Source organism: Archocentrus centrarchus, unplaced genomic scaffold (assembly GCF_007364275.1).
Source record: "Archocentrus centrarchus isolate MPI-CPG fArcCen1 unplaced genomic scaffold, fArcCen1 scaffold_43_ctg1, whole genome shotgun sequence".
In the NCBI taxonomy this organism is placed as follows: Eukaryota; Metazoa; Chordata; class Actinopteri; order Cichliformes; family Cichlidae; genus Archocentrus; species Archocentrus centrarchus.
Window position 1 is genome coordinate 1,076,573 of NW_022060269.1, and position 18,818 is coordinate 1,095,390.

Here is an 18,818-nt window from a genome sequence, read left to right on the forward strand (position 1 = left end):
TACACTGTAATAGCTGCTGCTGCTGCTGCTGGTGGAGGGCCACACTGTGCTATCCCTTAGCTTATACTGATCGGGCTAGCCCACTGAGCTAACAGGTGATGAAGGAAAGCAGCTCTGGAAAATGCCATTTTGCCCCATGTGTCAAGGTTATCTCTGTGTAAACACAGTAACTGGACTATACATATGTAGCCTTATAGGCGGGAAAACTAAACAAGCATTTTAGCAATTTTAACAGGTCAATTATTTATTATAGTCTAATAAAAAAAAACTATGGAAGCTGGAATTCATTTGAAAAGCGCGTTCAGTCCAACTGCTCTGAAGGTGCTTAGCATGTGTAAAGTTTGCCTGTAATAAACACAGCAAGTAGGCTGTATATAAAAAAAAATTTAAAAGAATGAGTTGTAATAAATAAAATCAAATTAAAATTCTCACTGTAAAATTTTTTTATAGGTTATTTGTATAAAAATGTTCTAGCCTGTTTAGTTATGTCAGATACATCTTTCATGCATGTTGTATGTATTACTTATACACACATAATTGTGCTAATTTATAAATTCACATGCTACGAAAAAACAAACAAACAAAAAACATGGGGCACAATGTAAATGTTTGTTTTTATTATTATTATTCCACTATGAAAATATATGTACAATAAATAATTTGGATTTTCACTATTAAAGAATCTCAATAAATAAAGTAGTGTTTAAACCTCCGGTCATCAGCAGGGCTTCGCTCTCTCTGCCTTGTGTCGCTCAAAGAGAGAATTCATTCATTTATTTTCCCATTTGGATTTTGTCACAGCAGTCAGATATCTGCGCCGACAGACTCCGCGAACAGTTCCTGAGAAGCTTTTAAGGATCCATGAAGCTGCACCAGAATGGAAGAGAGGGAACAATCCACACACTCACGAAGACTGATTAAAAAAAAAACTCCAAAATGAGAAAGTCAGTACGAAAAATAAATCCACATAATTTAAAATTAGGGGGAAAAAAATCCTTTCGGTGTTTCAAATAAAGTTGAAAATGAATTTCTTTTAAACTACAACCGCCTCAAAAACAGCAAGAAGAAAATTATATTTTAAAAAACGAACATAATTTTAATTGAGAAAATTTTCAGGAATGTTGCCGAAAAGCTTTTTTTATTTTAAATTTTAAACGAGTCCTTTCCGAGTGCTGGCTCTTCTGCTGGATTGTTTATCCACACAGGCCCGAACGTCCACTCCTCCACTCGCTTTAGTTTTGCCCTACTTTTAGTTTATTTTGTGGCCTCAGAAGTTGAGGTGCTGCAGGTCTATGGTGCACAGTGTGCTTGTGAACAGGTCGAAGTCCTCTTCTGAGAAATCCACGGGGCTTTCCAGGGTGCTCTGCAAGCTGGGTGACAAGCAGGCGTCCCCGGCGAAGAAGGTGAGGTCGGGTAGTGCGGACGATGATGAGTCGCCAGAAGGAGCGGATGAAGGTGTAATGGAGGAGTCCCGCTGCTCGGGCGCTACTGTTACTCCAGGCCCGGATTCTCGCAGCTGCATCAGGCCCGGGTTACCAGCAGAGTTGCTGGCCGCCAACGCCGGAGGGGAGTGACGAGCTGCAGCAGAGTCAGAGGACTCTGATGCCGCAGGCAGCAGTGGGCGCTCGGAGAGGCTCAAACGGCCTCCCTCCTCTGGTGTAGGCTGTGCATTGTCCCCGCTGTCATTAGTGTAGGCGGCCGAAGATGGATTGCCGCCACCTGGCTCTCCCTCCGAGGCAGCTTCCCCTGTGCTGGATGCTTCCAGCAGCTGACTTGAATACGGGGAGGCGGCATCGGCGCCTTCGAGCAGCTCAAAGCCTCCCGCGTCGCTGGATTCATGGCTTCCTCCGCTCCCGTCCCGATGGTGCGTGTTCTGGCGCTTGTGTTTCATCCGTCGGTTCTGGAACCATACTTTGACCTGTCGTTCTGTCAGATCCAACAGGGCGGCAATCTCTACCCTCCTGGGCCGGCACAGGTACTTGTTGAAGTGGAACTCTTTCTCCAGCTCCAGCAGCTGCGTGTTGGTGTAGGCGGTGCGCAGCCGGCGGGAGCCTGCTCCTCCAGCGTCTAGACCCGCCTGGCTCGGGTCTGGATGAGAACAAAGAAAGTGAAGGAAAACATAAAGTATTTGGATGATTTACTGGACACACACACACACACACACACACACACAGACACACACACACACACACACACACACACACACACACATATATATATATATATATGTATATATGAATGTATGTATAGATAGCAATAAGCTAGTACATGAGAATAAAACCCCTTCAGTTTTATGTTGTGCGAGAAACACTGCTTCAGCACTGAGCTCCCTTCGGCTCTGCGTCTGTAATAAAACAGAAATAAAAACCGAGAGTCTCGTAAAAAATACACCTTCCACTTACAGTATCAGGCGTTACTGGAAAGAGCAACCGATTTGGTGAATGAAAAAGAAAAGATAAAGAAAGATAATCATGATACCAATTCAAGCGTGCTCCTCTGTAAATCAGGGAGGGCTGTGAGAGCCTGCATTCTGTGATCAGAGAGGAACAGGAATAAATCACGGAGCTAGAAGGAAATGTGTATGGAAATGTGGGAATGTTTATTTGAAATGAATGCGGCGGTATCTGTCAGAAACACAAGTGAAAACTCGATTGGCTTTTTAAAAATCATAGTTCAGAAAAGAGGCAGGAAATTAGGTGAGAAAAGACACAATAAGAATTTCCATTAAAAATGACAGGAGGTGGAGTTCTGTGTGTGTGGGATACGAGTGGAAGAGAAGAATTCCCTTCTCTCCTTTTCTTATTTATTTATTCATTAATGAATGTATCTTTTAATTATTTATTTTGGAAAAATTCATTGGCCGTTAAGAAGGTCAGTGTGAGAGACAGAAATAGCCTAAACCCCCCCAAAATGCAGGGTTTTTCCTGTGTGGAAAAACTCCCCACCCCCACCACAACACACACACACACACACACACACACACACACACACACACACACACACACACACACACACACACACACACACACACAAACAAACCGTATTTTGTCCTCATCTCGCCATTTTTTCCTACCGCCATTCCCTCTCAGTTGTGTTATGAATATATAATAACAGGATCATGCTGCTGTTATTGCACATCAGCCAATAAAGGCTGATGACGATCCAAGCTGCAGCAGCACGCCCGCGCACACACACACACTCACACCTATATATATATATATATATATATATATATATATATATATATATATATATATATATATATATATATATATATATATATATATATATATATATATATATATAAACTCCTCATGCACGACAATCAATTTCACATGAGCTCAGTGCATTAATGCATTTTGGAAATTTAGGTTCTACAAGGTGTAGAAATAATTTTGTGCCCGTGTTGAATATCTGCCCTCAGTATGGCTGATATGCACGTATTGATCCATACTGACAGGGATTATCTGTAAGACGTTAATGGGCTCGTTGTTTAATGCATGATGAAAGAGTGTGCAAAGCACTGCAGCATAATGCAGTGGTCTAGATATGGCTTCCCTGTTGACACAGCGCTGCACAATACATACACAAACACACACGGAGGGGGGAAAGGGACAATGTCATTCAAGTATATCCACGCAGCGTGTAATAACTGTTGGAAATGTGATGCAAGTACAAAATCACAGAACATGCGGCACACTCTATTTCTCACTACTACACACATACATGCAGCTATACATGCTGTTACCCGGCATCCCAGCATACCGACCTGTGGGTGACTCGATGCCCGTCGAAGCGTACCCAGAGGCAGTAGACGACGGGGAAGATGAGGCGGGGGGGATGATGGATCCGGTACCGCTGGAGTTGCTCCCAGGTTTGGAGCACTTCTTGTATGATTTCTTCTCCTTCATCCAGGGGAACTCGTGGGCAATCGGGCCGGCGGGGTTGACCGTGGCCGGGGCGGGGGCCTGACCGGTCGTGTATGGCTGCTGGGCGGCTCGCTGATGCGTCTGGAGGCCATTAGTGGCGGAGGCTCTCCGGTTCTGCTGGTTTCTCGCAGCTGGTCTCGGCTGGCTGGCTGTGCAGGGGCTGAGGCTGGGGATGGAGTGCTCAAAGGGAGGCGGAATTACTGTCGACTCCTTGATTGATGAAGTTTGAAATGACTCCAGGACGGCGGGGAAGGACGTCAGGCACTCTGCTAGGGATGGCTGGCTGTTTATGAAACCGATCTCCCTCTCAAATTCAAAATTCATAGCTCCCTCAAACCGGTTCCACCCCGAAACGGCGAGACCCCCCGAACAGTCCCTTCCCAAAAAATAAATAAAGAAGAAACAACAACAAAACAAAAACACATACACGCACGCACCCTCGCACACGCACGCAACACAATATGGCTTCTCCAAAAAATTAAAGTAAAAAAAAAAAAACGCACGAATATGTAGGTTCCCGACCGCAATGGCGTAAACACCGTGGCTATATAATAATTGTGTATATTGGTGATATTACTAGCGTGTGGGGACCTGGGTAGACTAAACTGAAGAACTATGGGGCGAAAATGCAGCCAGTTCCTGGTCACGTGATTAAAAACAGCCAATCCCGGATCCAGGCCTGGCGGCTGTGATGGCTGTGGGAAGCAGCATTATTATTTTTTCCATCAAATGTTGTGGCAGGATACTACTTCACAGGGTAGCTGCTATTGTTGTGTCTTAACAGGGCGTGAATAAAAAAAAAAAAAAAAAAAAAAAAAAACAGAGGGTGGCCATTCGCCATGTGCACAGAGTGGGAGACGGGCCGGCGCATCCCGGCCCGGTGATGCTGCGCAAACAATGGAGCATCCTCTTCTTGAGCATTTTGTCCTCGTCTTCTGCGTGATGTGGTGACGGCTGGGTATATAGAGCCGGCCAGCACCGTTTACAATATGTCTCCTTTTTGCGGCACGCTGCTCATTAATCTTAGAAAGTGTGACAGAGGCTGAAAATGTCAGGCGTAGAACATTTGGAGAGGGTTTTAGATGGCGCAGCAGCTCAGGAGAAGAGGACGATGACGTTTTCTGCTCGGCGGTAGTACAGACGGAGCAGTTTACAGAGCAGAGCTTAGATTTGAGGACAGGCAGAGAGGGGAGCCCACTGATGTGTAAGTGTGCGATTTTTATATCTAATCGATTTCACGTTTAAATAACTGTGTGCGCGCCAGGGAAGGAAACTTGAAACAGTCTAAATATAATCTCACCCTTCACGCGCCTTCCTCTTCTTCTTGTTAGATACCACGGTTCCTCCCTCAGCCTCTCTCCATGGTGTTAAAATGTTCGTCGTGTTTACGCAGAGGGAGAGAGAGTTCACAGCGAGGTCGCTTCACCCAGCTGGAAAAAAAAGGAGAGAGCGCTGCGGGCCTCTTCTTCTTCCTTATGATAAAAAGAAAACGGCAGCAGCAGCAGTATGAATGCTAACTGTAAGTGAGAGTGGCCTTTAGACTCAACAGGACGCACATGTAGATTTTTAAAGAGAGATATATAGAAGTGGTCATTTGTTTAGCTAGGGATGTTTTTGGGAGTGCCCGAATAGCCCCGAGTGCGAAAAAAAAAAAACGAAGTGCGGTGATCAATCTTTCTCTGGCTGCAAAGAGTCTGACAGCAGCCCCTCTCTCTCCCTAAATAACAAGAAAAATCCAGCCTCACGCTTTTTCTCTCCCATTAGGAGCTCGATTCGACGTGTTATAGATATGACTGAAATAAAAGACTGAAAAGTTTTTAGCTCGCCCCCCTTGCCCCATTTCTTTCCAAGTCTTTCCCTCACCCCCGGGCTCCAAGAAAGAGAAAAAGGCAGCAAAAAAGGAGAAATGTGTGTGGGAGTCAGCGCCATTGAGCGCGGGCAGTGAGTAGGCCGAGGCTGCATGAACACACAGAAAACACGAGCCCACACAGCAGACACAAGCTGCGGAGCGAGCTCCAGCTTCAGCGCTCTTTCTTTCTTTCTTTGTGGGATATTTTTCAACAAAATAAATCTTTTTTTTTTTTTTTAAATAAATCCATCAGGAGTTTATTTGAAGATTTTGTGGAGAGCAGGAAGTGTTTTTCCCACATGTCAGTCCAAACATGAAGAGCGGGGAATGGTCGAAGATGGGAATTTGTAACTTTTTCTTTTCTTTTCTTTTCTTTTTTCTTTTCTTTTTTCTTTTCTTTTTTTTTCTTTTCTTTTCTTTTCTTTTCTTTTCTTAACAACGTACTCAATGGTAGGGCGCTATATATATATATATATATATATATATATATATATATATATATATATATATATATATATATATATATATATATACAAAACTGATTGCCCTACCATTATGATCACTAAGAAAACTTATTTTCAAAGATATTTCAAATTATTATTTGAGGTTTTAGTTGGTCCAAAGCCCATTTCTTGTTAAAAAATGTAAAGTGAGAAAAGAAATGCGTTTGATATTATATAATAGTTTATTAACAGTCCTGTTTTTATTAGTTCACTAATTTTAGTTCACATTTTTTGTACTATTCTTTCTTCTACTTCTAGCACTACTGCAATAAATATACTTTTAATTCAATCATAATAACTACAAATTCTATCATCACAGACTGCAGTGAAACAGTTCCATACTAGATGATAAAATCAGACATGATAACTGTTTTACCATATTTCTTAACTAATAATGCACCAAAAAAAATTTCCATTTAGAATTTTGGGAAGCCCACAGACCAGTGTGCGAGTTTACGTAGCTGTGAATGTGCCACAGTAATAGCTGTAAGGTTCTCAGCGGTGTCTGCGCTACTAAAGCGGAGCCGAGCTCTCCGTCTGTTTTTATGAGGCAATAAATTAGATCCAATCTCTGCTTATAGGTGTTTTTATTGTCTGTTAGTCCAACGGAGATGTAAAGGGAAGTGCGGCCATTATTTATGGGAGCCTGATTTATGTCCCAAGTTTTATGTGGCTCTCAGCCCTCCGAGCACGCGGGTGTAGAGAGGGAGAGCGAGAGAGGGAGAGAGTGCGGGGTTAGTGATCACGTGATAGAGCTAAGGCGCAGGCCTCGAGGCTTTTTTAGTCATAAACGCACAGCTGACACATAGCTAGCTGAGCTCCATGTAAGAGGAGAGATGCACAGATACAAACAAAAACTTGAAAGTGGAAAGAAGAAGAAGTTGCAGGAGCCTCAGTCTGTGGAACAATTAAGCATGACAACAGCCACAAATACTAATATTAAAGTGTCTAAGAGGGGATTTGTTGAACGTGCTCGATGGATTTCTGCATGGGAGCATTAAGACAAGAACATTTTCACAGAAATATGCACATAGCCTGCACACCTCCAAGCACCTGCTGGACAACATCATTATTCCCAAAGCTGCGGTTTGGGATCATAAATCGGCCACTCACTAGATTTCAGTATTTTTAGCAGAGATACACTGAGCCAGCATTTTCTCTGGACTCTTCAGCATCCTGGGATTTCAGTGGCTGATATTTGTCTGTTGGGTTGCACAAGTTTTACTGTAGCTAAATGTTCAGATTAGTTTGGATGAAATCACATCGGAAGATTTCTTCATCACCCCGGAAAAAGGGTGAGTAAACTAGAACAAAATTCAAAGGAATAAATATTAGTACTGGCATCAAGTTTTGATTCTTAATATTGATAAACGCTGATACATAAGAAGAAGAAGAGCTGCTGTAAAGCAAGAGAAATCAAATTGTTTAGGCCACAGAACACTTTTCAGTCAAGTGCCTGTTTGCAATAAAGTGATGCTGAGCACACTGAAACGTTTTCTTCAGCAGCAGTGACGGTGATCACTGCTGAATGTGTCAGAAGCCAAACTGCCAGAGGAGAGCTCATCCTGTCATTCAACTCTTTAGCTAAATAAAAAGGAACAATAAATCTGTATTATTGTAGGCTCTGTACCTTACAATATAAAGCGCCTCGAGCCAACTGTTGTTGTGATTTGGTGCTATACAAATAAAACTGAACTGAATTGAAATGAAATGAATGGCCCTGCAGCTGCAAAACCAAAGCAAACAAACAAAAACAGAGATTAGTGCAGTTTAACAGAGGACTGGCAGCAAATCAAGCTTAAACTCTGAAATCAGATACTACAGCTTATATTTCAGGTTTTGTAGAAATAGTTTTTCTATTTGATGATGCCGCCTGATAGCCGTGATTGATGCATTTTTCTATTCTAGCAGTGACTTCGGATAATAAAGCCCTTCATCTGTCTAGTTCGTACAGCACAGAGAAGCAGTCAGAAGGTTTCCTGAAATTTAAAGGTGTTCTCTTTTGATTTCTGACATGCTACATGTGGCTTTGGATTCAGATTGCATGGCTGGGAAAGGTTTCTGACAGTTACGCTTTAGCCTCAGGCATTGACCCAATATTCAATATTCAGCAGTCAGCTCATCTCTGACCCTGAGACAAGCTGTTTGAAAGAAGTCACAGCCACACCTAATCTGTGATTCCAGACCGTTCCCTTACCAGGTGACTTAGTACTTGTTTTTGAAATTTATATACTTGTATTAAGTTTTTGACTTGTTCTTTTTACTTACTGAGGAGTATAGTTTTGTATATTTGTTTAATTTAATAACTGGTACTTGATTTTTTGCAAGTATGGAACACTTTCAGAATGCAAGTCAAAGACCGATGGGATGTTATAGCTTCTAATTCTTACTGATTGGGATTATAAATAATCCCACAAAGCTCCATTTAGACTGTGTGAAGGTTCATCTATTAACAGGTCATCAGACACCTGATCAGTTACTGTTCCAGTGTTAATAAGAGCAACTAACTGTGCTGTGTATGGACAGAGGAATGCTCCACAGTCTGCTATCACTGTCCATTAACACATACAGTAGCATCTATGCACAAGTGCCATTAAAGAATCGGGGCCAGTCACAGTGACATTTCTGAGTTCATCTGTTATAAAAGCAGCTTAACAAAGGTTGCATGAATATGTTTCTTAGAGCTGATAATCAGTAATTTACATGATTATGTAACCTGTGAGTTTAGCTTCATTGCAAGCCTCCTGTACCATTATTTGTGCATTTTCATATTTTTTTCAACCAAAGCAGTTCTTTACCATGATAATCAGATTCTCAGCTGACACTAATACTGCCGTTTTAGTTGTTTGTTTTTGTTTTTTAAGTTTTGGGGTGATGACATTGTTTTTAAACTAAAACAGCATGAATCAAGCTTTACACTTCTGCCATTCTTAAAAAACTGAGGCTAGCTCTGAATAACATAACATTTTATTAAAGAATTGTTCGACAGACAACTCTCCCAACAGTGAAAGAAAAAGGAGCTACAAAGGACAAAAGAAGAACTTGTTTTATCTCCAAAAAGACTTGTTCTTTTTTCCAGCTAATAGTTAGTCTATATTTTCCCACTATGCATGGGTGGTTCACCAGTCCCCACACTTGCCTTTTTCCCCTGTACAAGCCAAGACATTTATGTACAAGGGTCAATATAGGAACATAAAAACTACTCATTTTTTTCTAAAATACAAGAACTAAAAAAATGTAACTTCAGTACAATGGACAAGAAGAAACAATGTTTTTTTTTCCTTTCATAACAGGTAAATACTAAAAAAGTACAGTATTTTTTCTCGATATAAATACATGAAGGATAAATAATAGTAATACAAAACAGAAAGTCTTTTTTTAAAACTGGCTATAACAAATAAATATTTATATATGAATGTTCACTTGAACACACATTGGCAAAAGACGCTTTGATTGGAGGCCTTTTGTCTTCAAAATAAGATTTTTTATTATTATTATTATTATTTACCTTTAACCATCAAAATGTAAACTCTAAGTGCAACAATGATGCCCAGATGTGACGAGCTTTTGTGTAAAAAAACTTTTAAAGACAAAATGAGGGCTTTACTTCCTGAACATCAGCGAGTTTAGAGAGGATCGAGCGCGCTGCTTGTGTGGGTTCCACACTGTAAAGGCTCAGCGTGTGCTGCCCCAAAATGAACTCACTGATGGTTCGAGCAAATAAACCCAGTGGTTTTAAAAATGTGTTTTACACAGCAGCTCTAATTCCTGGGACATGCATTTCTTGTTCAAATATATACCCTGTATCCATGTTAAAAGTCAAGATATGTGATAACAAAACAACACAGGAGAAAATGTGGATTTTTACGCATTGGTGTCCGCTATTGTAAGTGAACCACTCCAAAGTGATAAAGAGAGAGAGAGAAAGAGAGAGAGAGAGAGCAATGATATACCTCAACATAAATAAATAATATTCTCTGCTCTTTCGCATTTACCCTGTGTCAATAATGTGCTAAAATAAGGAGTTTAAAATGTCTCTTCCATGTCCTCTCATGTGTTTGTTTGAAGGTGTCAACAGCTGGCGTACCCTGGCTATGGAGGTGTGTTAATGAAACATTGCTAGCTTAGCATTGCTGTGTGTGCATGAAGGTATGATTAGATAAAGTAGCTTAGCACAGATGTGTGTCTATGGGAGCTACTTTAGCTTTTGAGCGCGTAGCTTCTTAAACCCTGTTTGAGTGATGGGTGGGCTGTCTGTGTAGTGATAGATGTGTGTGTGTGTATGTAGTTGGGAAGGGGCGGGGGGGTTAGTCTGTGGGGAATTGTGGGAAAGTTTGCCTCCTTCTTGAGAAGCCATGTGCTACTGCCACTGACAGGAGACAGTGGGCTAGTAAAGACCGGGTCTGAGATGGGTGTACAGCAGGAGGCAGAAAGAGACAGCAAAGGGACGACCGTCAAGTGGTTTTTGCAGAGGAAGATGAGTGCTGCCAGCTCCAGCTATATATTTCTGCTCTCTGCTCCTCTCTGTCTCTGTCTTTCTCTCTCCCAGCCTGATAGAGAGACAGAGCCCCCACATAGCTCAGCATAGCTGACAATAACATGTGTTGTCTGGAGGGGGAGAGAACTCAGCACCATAAATCTAGCCACCTTGTTAACTGGACATTAAAATCTCAACTATTTCATATACAAGGGGAAGAGCTGTGTGTATATGTGTGCTTTAGCAAGTATCAAAGTATAATTTTAGACTAAATACTAGCTCTAAAAGAGTCATTACAGGTGTTTTACTATGTGCTAGCTAAACTACTACTGCAATTCGCCTGCCCACACACGCACACACACACACACACACACACACACACACACACACACACACACACACACACACACACACACACACACACACACACGCACACTACCCCACTTTCTACTGGACAAAACTAAAATTGGAACCCCTACTATAGCGCTCCATGTCTTACAGAGTAGGAACTGTATGGGAAAGTCCAGCATTAGAAATAGGGCACAGCTTTCTCAGTATATTTATTTTCATAATGCTGTAGTTGTTTGCTAAGTGCCTTAAAGGCAACAATTTGTTTAGGTTTCTTTATGCTGTTTTGGACAAATATTCTTAATCTTCTCTGTGTGAACATGTTGGTTTGCACTTGAGTTTTCAGTCTAACAAGTAGTGGCTATACAAGGGTGCTTACAGTTGATCCTGTCGTATCATGCAGCTGCCAATGTGTCTCTGCACCAGTGCCACAAGACAAGTTTCCTGATATGCATTGTCTGTAGCAACAAGGGGTGGAGACTGACTGCACACCTGACCTCTCCGATGCCTACATGCATACAGTGCAACTCACTATTTGAGGGTTCATGTCCAAATTGTAAACATTTTGAAAATGACTAGAGCTCTAAAATGAAAGATCAATGTTTGATAAGATATGTAATGTAAGCTGAAGTCAGATTTCAGTTGGCAAATGGTTTAAACTTTGTGTTGTGCAATTTCTTGTATGTGCATGTAAAGTTAGAGCAGTAGAGACTAAGTTAGAGTTTAGTAAGTCTCAAAAATCCCCAGAAAATGAACATTTATAAGAGACCACTGTTGTTTCCAACACTTTTAAACTGCAGCTATGCCTTTTATCAAGTTATTTGACAACATGAAAGGTTTGGGTCCATTTCTGTTACTTGATACTGCTGCCTTTTTAAAATTAAATTACCTGCTCTTTCAAGGTAGCACTGAAAGGTCTAGTCCTAATCAGATTTAGTGGAGCTCTTTATGAAGGCAGTGAGAACAGGGCAGAGGCAGAATATTACCCATCACCGGCTGTTCCCCTTTGTGACTGCGGAGCACAGGATGAACCACTGGACGGTCCCTGTCTGTCTTGTTTTGCCTCTCGTGCTATCTCATGCTATCCTGTTGTAGCAGTAGTGCCCTATGTGTAAGTCTGTTAGTGAGTTGTGACTCGTTCTATGTGGTCTTCACTATTTCCGACGTTGTCATTTTGTTCCAAACCTGCTACAGGTGAGTGAGCTTGGGTGCTTCCTGGATTCTGCCCTGAGTCGAGGTGTGGTGCGCCGACAGTTCGGTGTATGTCGGGTGTGTAGGTGGGTCACAGGGACCCGAGGGGCCCCCTCCACCCACGTGGTGCTGGTTGGTGGCCGACATGGGCCCTGCGCCATTGTAGTCCATGGTTTGGTGGTGGGGTGGCGTGGGGCCAAGGTGGTTAAGCCCATACATGGAGGGCCCCGAGCCAGGCATGGGTTCCACATAGTTGGCACCCCCCACATAGACTGGACTGGCCTGCATGTTGGTGGGTGTCCCATAGCCAGCACTATTGGCTTGCACTAAGCTGTGGTGGGGATGGGGATCACCATAGTCTTGGTCTGGGGTGCCGTACTTCTGCTGTGGGGGGCAGCCCTTCATAGGGACATTCGAATAGGCAGTGGACATGGAGTAAGACACTCCCTGGTGGGGCTTTCCAAAGGATGGTGGGGATGGGGCGTCATAGCCTGTGCTGCCTCCTCCACCTCCCATTGGGTGCATCGAATTGAGAAAGCTGGCAGAAGACTGCAAGGGCAGAGGAGGAGAGCCCGTCGGTGACGGCCCTCCAGAGCTGGAGCTCAGGCCCTTGTTCTTCTGGTCCTTCTTGTACTTCATCCGTCGGTTCTGGAACCAGATCTTGATCTGACGTTCTGACAGGTTTAGCAGGTTGGCCATTTCCACACGTCGTGGCCGGCACAGGTACCGGTTGAAGTGGAACTCCTTTTCCAGCTCAACGAGTTGGGCACTGGTGTACGCCGTACGAGCCCTCTTAGATGATGCCGACGACCCACCGGTAGGGCTCTTCTCCCCGCTGCTACCGCTCTCAGCTCCTCCAGATGCTGACAAGAAAGGGAAAGTGAAAAAAACATGAAAGCACAGCCACACCCAGAAAATTAACAGGGTGAGAGCGGAAGAAATATACAGAAAAGGAGGAAAACCAAAGACATTAAAAAAGGATGAAATCATAAGAAAAAGTTAAAAGCTGATTCAATGAAAATGGAGAGATCAAGAAAGGTAGAGAGAATATAACATAATCAGGCTGCATACTGAAGGAAATTAAAAGCATTCAGGTTCTTAATAAAGCGGAGGGGGGTCTAGCAGGCCAACTGAATCCCTTGATATTAGTTGTCAACACTTCATAACAGTGCCAGTTATTAAGCTGTGGAGGCCCCAGTGCTGGCCGAGAGCAGCTAAATTGCATCTCGGCTGGAACGACAAACCCCCCACAGCAACACCAGCTGCAGCACAACGACTTGTGAGCAGGAACTGAGGTTGACCTGCACTCACTTCAATTTGCTTGCCAAGAAAAGTCAAACTTCTCATCTCATTTATGTCATCATAACACTGAATTCTAACAGAACTGGAAAGCTGTTTAGAGACACAGGAAGGAACGCATGAATTTGATGAAGATGATGCTGAGCGCTGAAAGAAGCTACCTTTCCACTTCAACATATCTTATGTGGATTCCACTGTTCAATGGAGAATCTCGTGACTGTTGGGCTTTGGTCGTCTCCTACCTACTGGATTGTTCTTAGTCATAAGTGAATGCTGGCAATACATGCAAACATATATAATTGCTCTAAAAAGACAACCACATTAGTCATTAGTCCAATGATACACAGAGAAGTTTTTGCAAACTGGAGGTTCTCCAAATTGGGGTGCACTTGCTGTTATTTATTTCTGTTATAGGTGATAGCTTTGAGATAAAAAAAAAAGGCCCAAAGCCCCTTCCACATAGGTAGGTACTTTACTAACAAAAGAGAAATTAAAAAAAAAAAAAAATCCAAAATAAGTTTCAAAAATCAAACTGAGATTATTTAAACATGGGTTTTATCTGTGTTGTTCCTGCCATTTGATTCCTTCTGTATTAACACCGTATGCAAACACATTAAAGTTTATTCAGACCACCTGTTTTAATCTGTCAGTCCAATGTGACAAAACTGCAGTTAATCTGGCAGGAAACAGGAAGTTGGTAATAATTTTACTGTTTACTTTCTTTGTCTTTCAAAATTTAAACAAATTTGGGAGCTTTTTTTTTAAATCCCAGGAGTTGCATTTGTCACTCCAGTGCCATGAGAGTGCTATAAAAGCCTTAGCTATTAAAATAAATTAGTCTCTTTTGAGCCTGAAGTTAGTTTTTTCTATGGCCTGTGAGTTTAAATGCAGCTCAGAAAGTTCCATACAGCAAAGAAACTCCTGCAGCTGCAGTACTCAGCAGCTAAAAAAAGGTAAATGAAAACAGTAACATGAGATAATTTGATCGCTCAGAGGTGGAATTTTTTTCTGTCTCGAGTTTTAGACAGTATCAAACAGCTGCTCTGAGCAACAGTCCCTCTCTCATCTCTGTGTGCACATGTAGAGCAGCAGCCTCTGATATAAATATGTGGGTATGTGCAGGTTTGCAGTGCTTTTGTATTAATAATAGCTGACGCAGTACAGTTCAGAGAAAGAACAGAGATCTTATCACTCAGTATATTTTCTTTGTTATATTATTTGTATAGGCAGAGATGAAAAGATGAGAGCAGTGAGTACTGTAGAGCAATGATGCTCTCTAAATGATTGTTTCAAATTCTCATTGATAAACAGTCTAATCTTTCAGCTCTTTGTCCGGTCAGCTGAAAGGATTTTGAATATGAATATCACACTCATATTCATTTTTTCTCAGTGATAACCACCAAATGAAATAACATATCTGTCTGCCTCAATGACTGTTCTTTGCCCGTTATCAGGCATGTTGATGATATTCAAATTTATCATCCACTTGCTAATATCTTCTATTTCAAATGTCTGTTCATCATTCTCTCACTCTCTCCCTGAAACTCTGTTAATCTGTTATCATACATGACATTTAAATTCTTCCTGTTTATAGCTTTCTACTTACAGTGGCTTTCCAATGGGCAGAAATGAGGAGAGGGGAGGAAGGAGAGAAGTTGGAGTGAAAGGAGATGGAAGTGCAGGATAGAGAGGAGGAGGTACAAGAATGAAGGGAGGTATAAGCTACTGGCTGCAGGTATGTGGCAGCTGGTTGGTTTTACTTTAGTGAACTCCTGCCTGTTTACTTATATTTGATAAGAAGATCATCTCAAGAGTCTGCCATGAAAGTTTACATAAGTAGCTCAGCTATTGTTACTTTCTACATCTTTGACACTAATTCCTGATATCACCAGTTCAACCTCTGCTGAAGTGTGGGTCTACCTATTTCTCCCTACACACTTTTTTCTTAGTTTCAGGTCACATTTGGTGACAGTTTGTTGTTCTTGTTATGGTATTGTTATGGTCAGAGTATCCATCAACCCTGTACAACATCACCACATGTAGTACATCAAGCAGTTCAGTACCCTTAGTAACCTACATGCCTGCTAAAAGGCTCTGTACACCATGGTAGTACACAGTCTGATAGCAGTTTGTCAAATACTCAAATACTTTTTTAAAGTTCCTTTTTCTTGGTTGCCTCTGATGAGCCTCAAGAACATATGTACCTCAGAGATAAAATATACCTCATACATATAGTTTCAAAGTCATGCTGACTATAACACAGTTGCTATACAAACAACAATCTGGCTGCTTTTTCATGACTGTTTCACATTTTGAGAGCAGATGAGACACGACTCCAGAAAATCACTGCATATCCCTCCCAACCAGCACAATGCTCTTTTTACGCTTCTCATTTTGCACTTTTTATGCAAAACAAAATTCAATTAATTTGTCTGATGATGTTTAAAGGTATTGTTTGGGGTATTTCTTTTCCACTTCAAACAGAACCAGGCCAGCTGTTTCCTCCTGCTTCCAGTGTTTATGCTAAACTAAGGGCCATGCTTCATCCTAACACTATAACATCCACACATTTCATTTTCACACACTGCAGTGCATGAATTCTCCTTTCCTAATAATAATTAATAATTAATACATTTAATGAACACTCCTCTTTTTTTTTAACATTACAGTTCTATTTTTACATTAGATGTTTAGCATCTTTTACTATCAGCAGCAAACCAAAGCTCAGGGTTTTACAGTCATCCTGCTGGTATGCTTTGATCACTGAAATCACAAGTGTCAGGGCAGAGCTTGTTTTCCATTTAGTTTAGCTATTACAGCTTTATGACATTGTACTTTCTCAGAGATGAGTATAAAGGCTTTAGTAAACTCAGCTCACCAGCTACAGTATTGACTAACAAAATCACGTAGGACCACAGCAAACTGACTCACCAGGTACAGAGAGAGAATACAGAGTCTGGCTAATAGCCCAGTGTTACGTTCCTGTCTCAGCTAGTGCCTGTGGGAACCTGTTTTGCCATAAGAGCCTAAGAAACCTTAGAAATCCTCCGGAGATCTGATGCTGGGAGGAGGATGTTGATAAGAGAGGTGAGGAAAGAGGGATGTGGGATAATAGGAACAAAGATGCTAATGAGGAAGGAAAATGAAGGAGGAAAGAAAGGACAGGGGGAGGCAGGGAAAGCAATAATGAGAGATACAAAGGGGGAGACTGTGTTGTTGCTGTGGTGCTCTGTGGGGGAAATCAAAGCAAAGACAGAAAGACCGACAGAAACAGGTGTAATCTAACACACCATTGCCAGAGTTGTTGCTGGGTGAACAGTTTTTCTGCTTGGTTGTCTGACGACACTCTTTCATCCAGGGAAAGATCTGCTTGGCCAGGGTTGGGTTGGGCGGCAGTGATGAGGAGGAGGACGATGTGGAGGATGATGTGGAGGAGGAAGAAGTAGATGACTTATTGGGGCCTGATTTAGAGAGTGAGGAGGCTCCAGCACTGCCACCCGGCTGCTGAGCCCCAGTATTACCGTTACTGGGGTTGGGGGGCAGTGGAGGGGACACCTGGGAGCCAGGGTGGTGCTCAGGTGGCAGGCTTGGCCGCATGCAGCTGCCATTCAGCTCCTTGGTCTTGGCTAGCTGCTGCTGCTGGTGGCCGCCATTACTGCCCAGTGACTGTAAAGAGCAGGCAGAGCGCTGGTATGAATCCACATCCAGATGGGTAGCTGACTGGAAGGCCGGCTGGTGGTGGGACACCGGGACCGGGGCATCATAGCCCCCAAAGCCGTTGGCGGCTGCTCCTGCTGCCACTGCCGACCCCTGCACTGGGTAGGATGAGTAGCCACCAAAAAGTGTTGAGGAGTTGTCGTAGTATGTTGTCTTCTGCATTTCTGTGAGAAGGGGCGGCGTCTTCTTGTGCTCCGGTCCTTATTGAGAGCCACTGCCGGAAGACCATTTGGTACCGGGGGTCACGTGACGGTGTCTCTCCAATGGTCCCCTGCAACCTGACCTAAAAGGTTAGGGAGAGACAGAAAAAAATAAATGAGAGAGATAAATCCATCTTCCTTGAATGAAAGGCGCCATGACGTGAATAGAAACCACTGCTTTTCTTTCCACAGCCCCCTTTACCCTCCCCCTCCCTCCTGAGCCCAGTGCACAGCCTGCAGATGCTCTTGTGAGCCCAGCGCACAGCCTCTCTTGTACCCATGCACACACACACACACACACACACACACACACACACACACACACACACACACACACACACACACACACACACACAAAACAAACTGTCAATTATTGATGTTAAATTTTCAGTTTAAATAGTAATTAACTCCAAGGATGATAACACACTTTTATAATAATAAAACACGTAAACAAACAGAATAGTTAAAATCCATCATCATAATATTGAAACATAATTTTATGTTGATTTTTTCTTCTTCCATACATTAATACATACACATTTATGACGTATTTATTATTTTTGATGTTTTCCTAATAAAGCATTACCCCAACGTGTGTGCTGTTATTCAGGCTGAACATGACATTTTGTTGTGCAGTGGACACGGCTCATATCTGTTTTCCTGTGTGACTGATGTAGGTAGTCTATTTCTGTCAACCTCTGCTTTCCGCCTGTGATTTACTGGGTTCTGTCTGCTGTTGCTTCACTCGTCTTCACTCACAGGAATCCAGCCAGAATCTTTGCTGCTGTAGCATATTTTTGTTTCACCATCGAGTTTTTCTTCCAGGAAATTTGTGGAAGTTATGAACTTCATGGTAATAAAAATGAATATATACGGAGCCTCAAAACAAAACAAGAAACAAACAAAAAACAAAAAAATCACACACACACAAAACAAAAAAACAAAAACAAAAAAAACAAAAAAAAAAACATCGGAGGCTACTTAGGTTACTAGTGTGAAGTCTCTAAAACAGGAAAGGTAGGATTTTCCTCAAATCTCCATGTAGAAGTTTACCCTTTGTTCATTTTATGTATTTACTTAGTATTGTTTTATTTAATTAATAATGTGGGCCAAACGGTAAATTTAAATATATTATAAATTGCAATTACTATAATTTATTTTACAAAAGAGACACGAAAAAAAGAGAAAGAATGAAAGATCCCGGGAGAAGCTTCACGAGTCAGTAATCCATTAGGGTTGAGCGGTCAGAGTGCTCTATGATGGCCCCTTTAGGGAAAAAGAGAGGAAGAAGAAAAAAACAGCAGG

General features: G+C 42.1%; 1 protein-coding gene across 9 annotated transcripts in view; it reads right to left on the reverse strand.

The window, feature by feature from the left end:
* Positions 1-600: 600 nt before the first annotated feature.
* Positions 601-18,818, reverse strand: part of LOC115777088 (homeobox protein Hox-B3a) — a 48,053-nt gene continuing 29,835 nt past the window's right edge. For 7 of the 9 annotated variants that reach the window (XM_030724908.1, XM_030724913.1, XM_030724911.1 and 4 more), the window contains 2 exons: positions 16,887-17,596; positions 9,240-13,160 (listed from right to left, as the gene is read on the reverse strand). In XM_030724908.1, the coding sequence (XP_030580768.1) occupies positions 12,295-13,160; positions 16,887-17,475 (1,455 nt within the window). In that variant the 5' untranslated portion in view covers positions 17,476-17,596 and the 3' untranslated portion in view covers positions 9,240-12,294. Of the gene's footprint in view, positions 2,089-3,769; positions 4,353-9,239; positions 13,161-16,886; positions 17,597-18,818 lie in introns of those variants that run through there. The other 2 variants (XM_030724916.1, XM_030724917.1) reach the window with 2 other exon arrangements.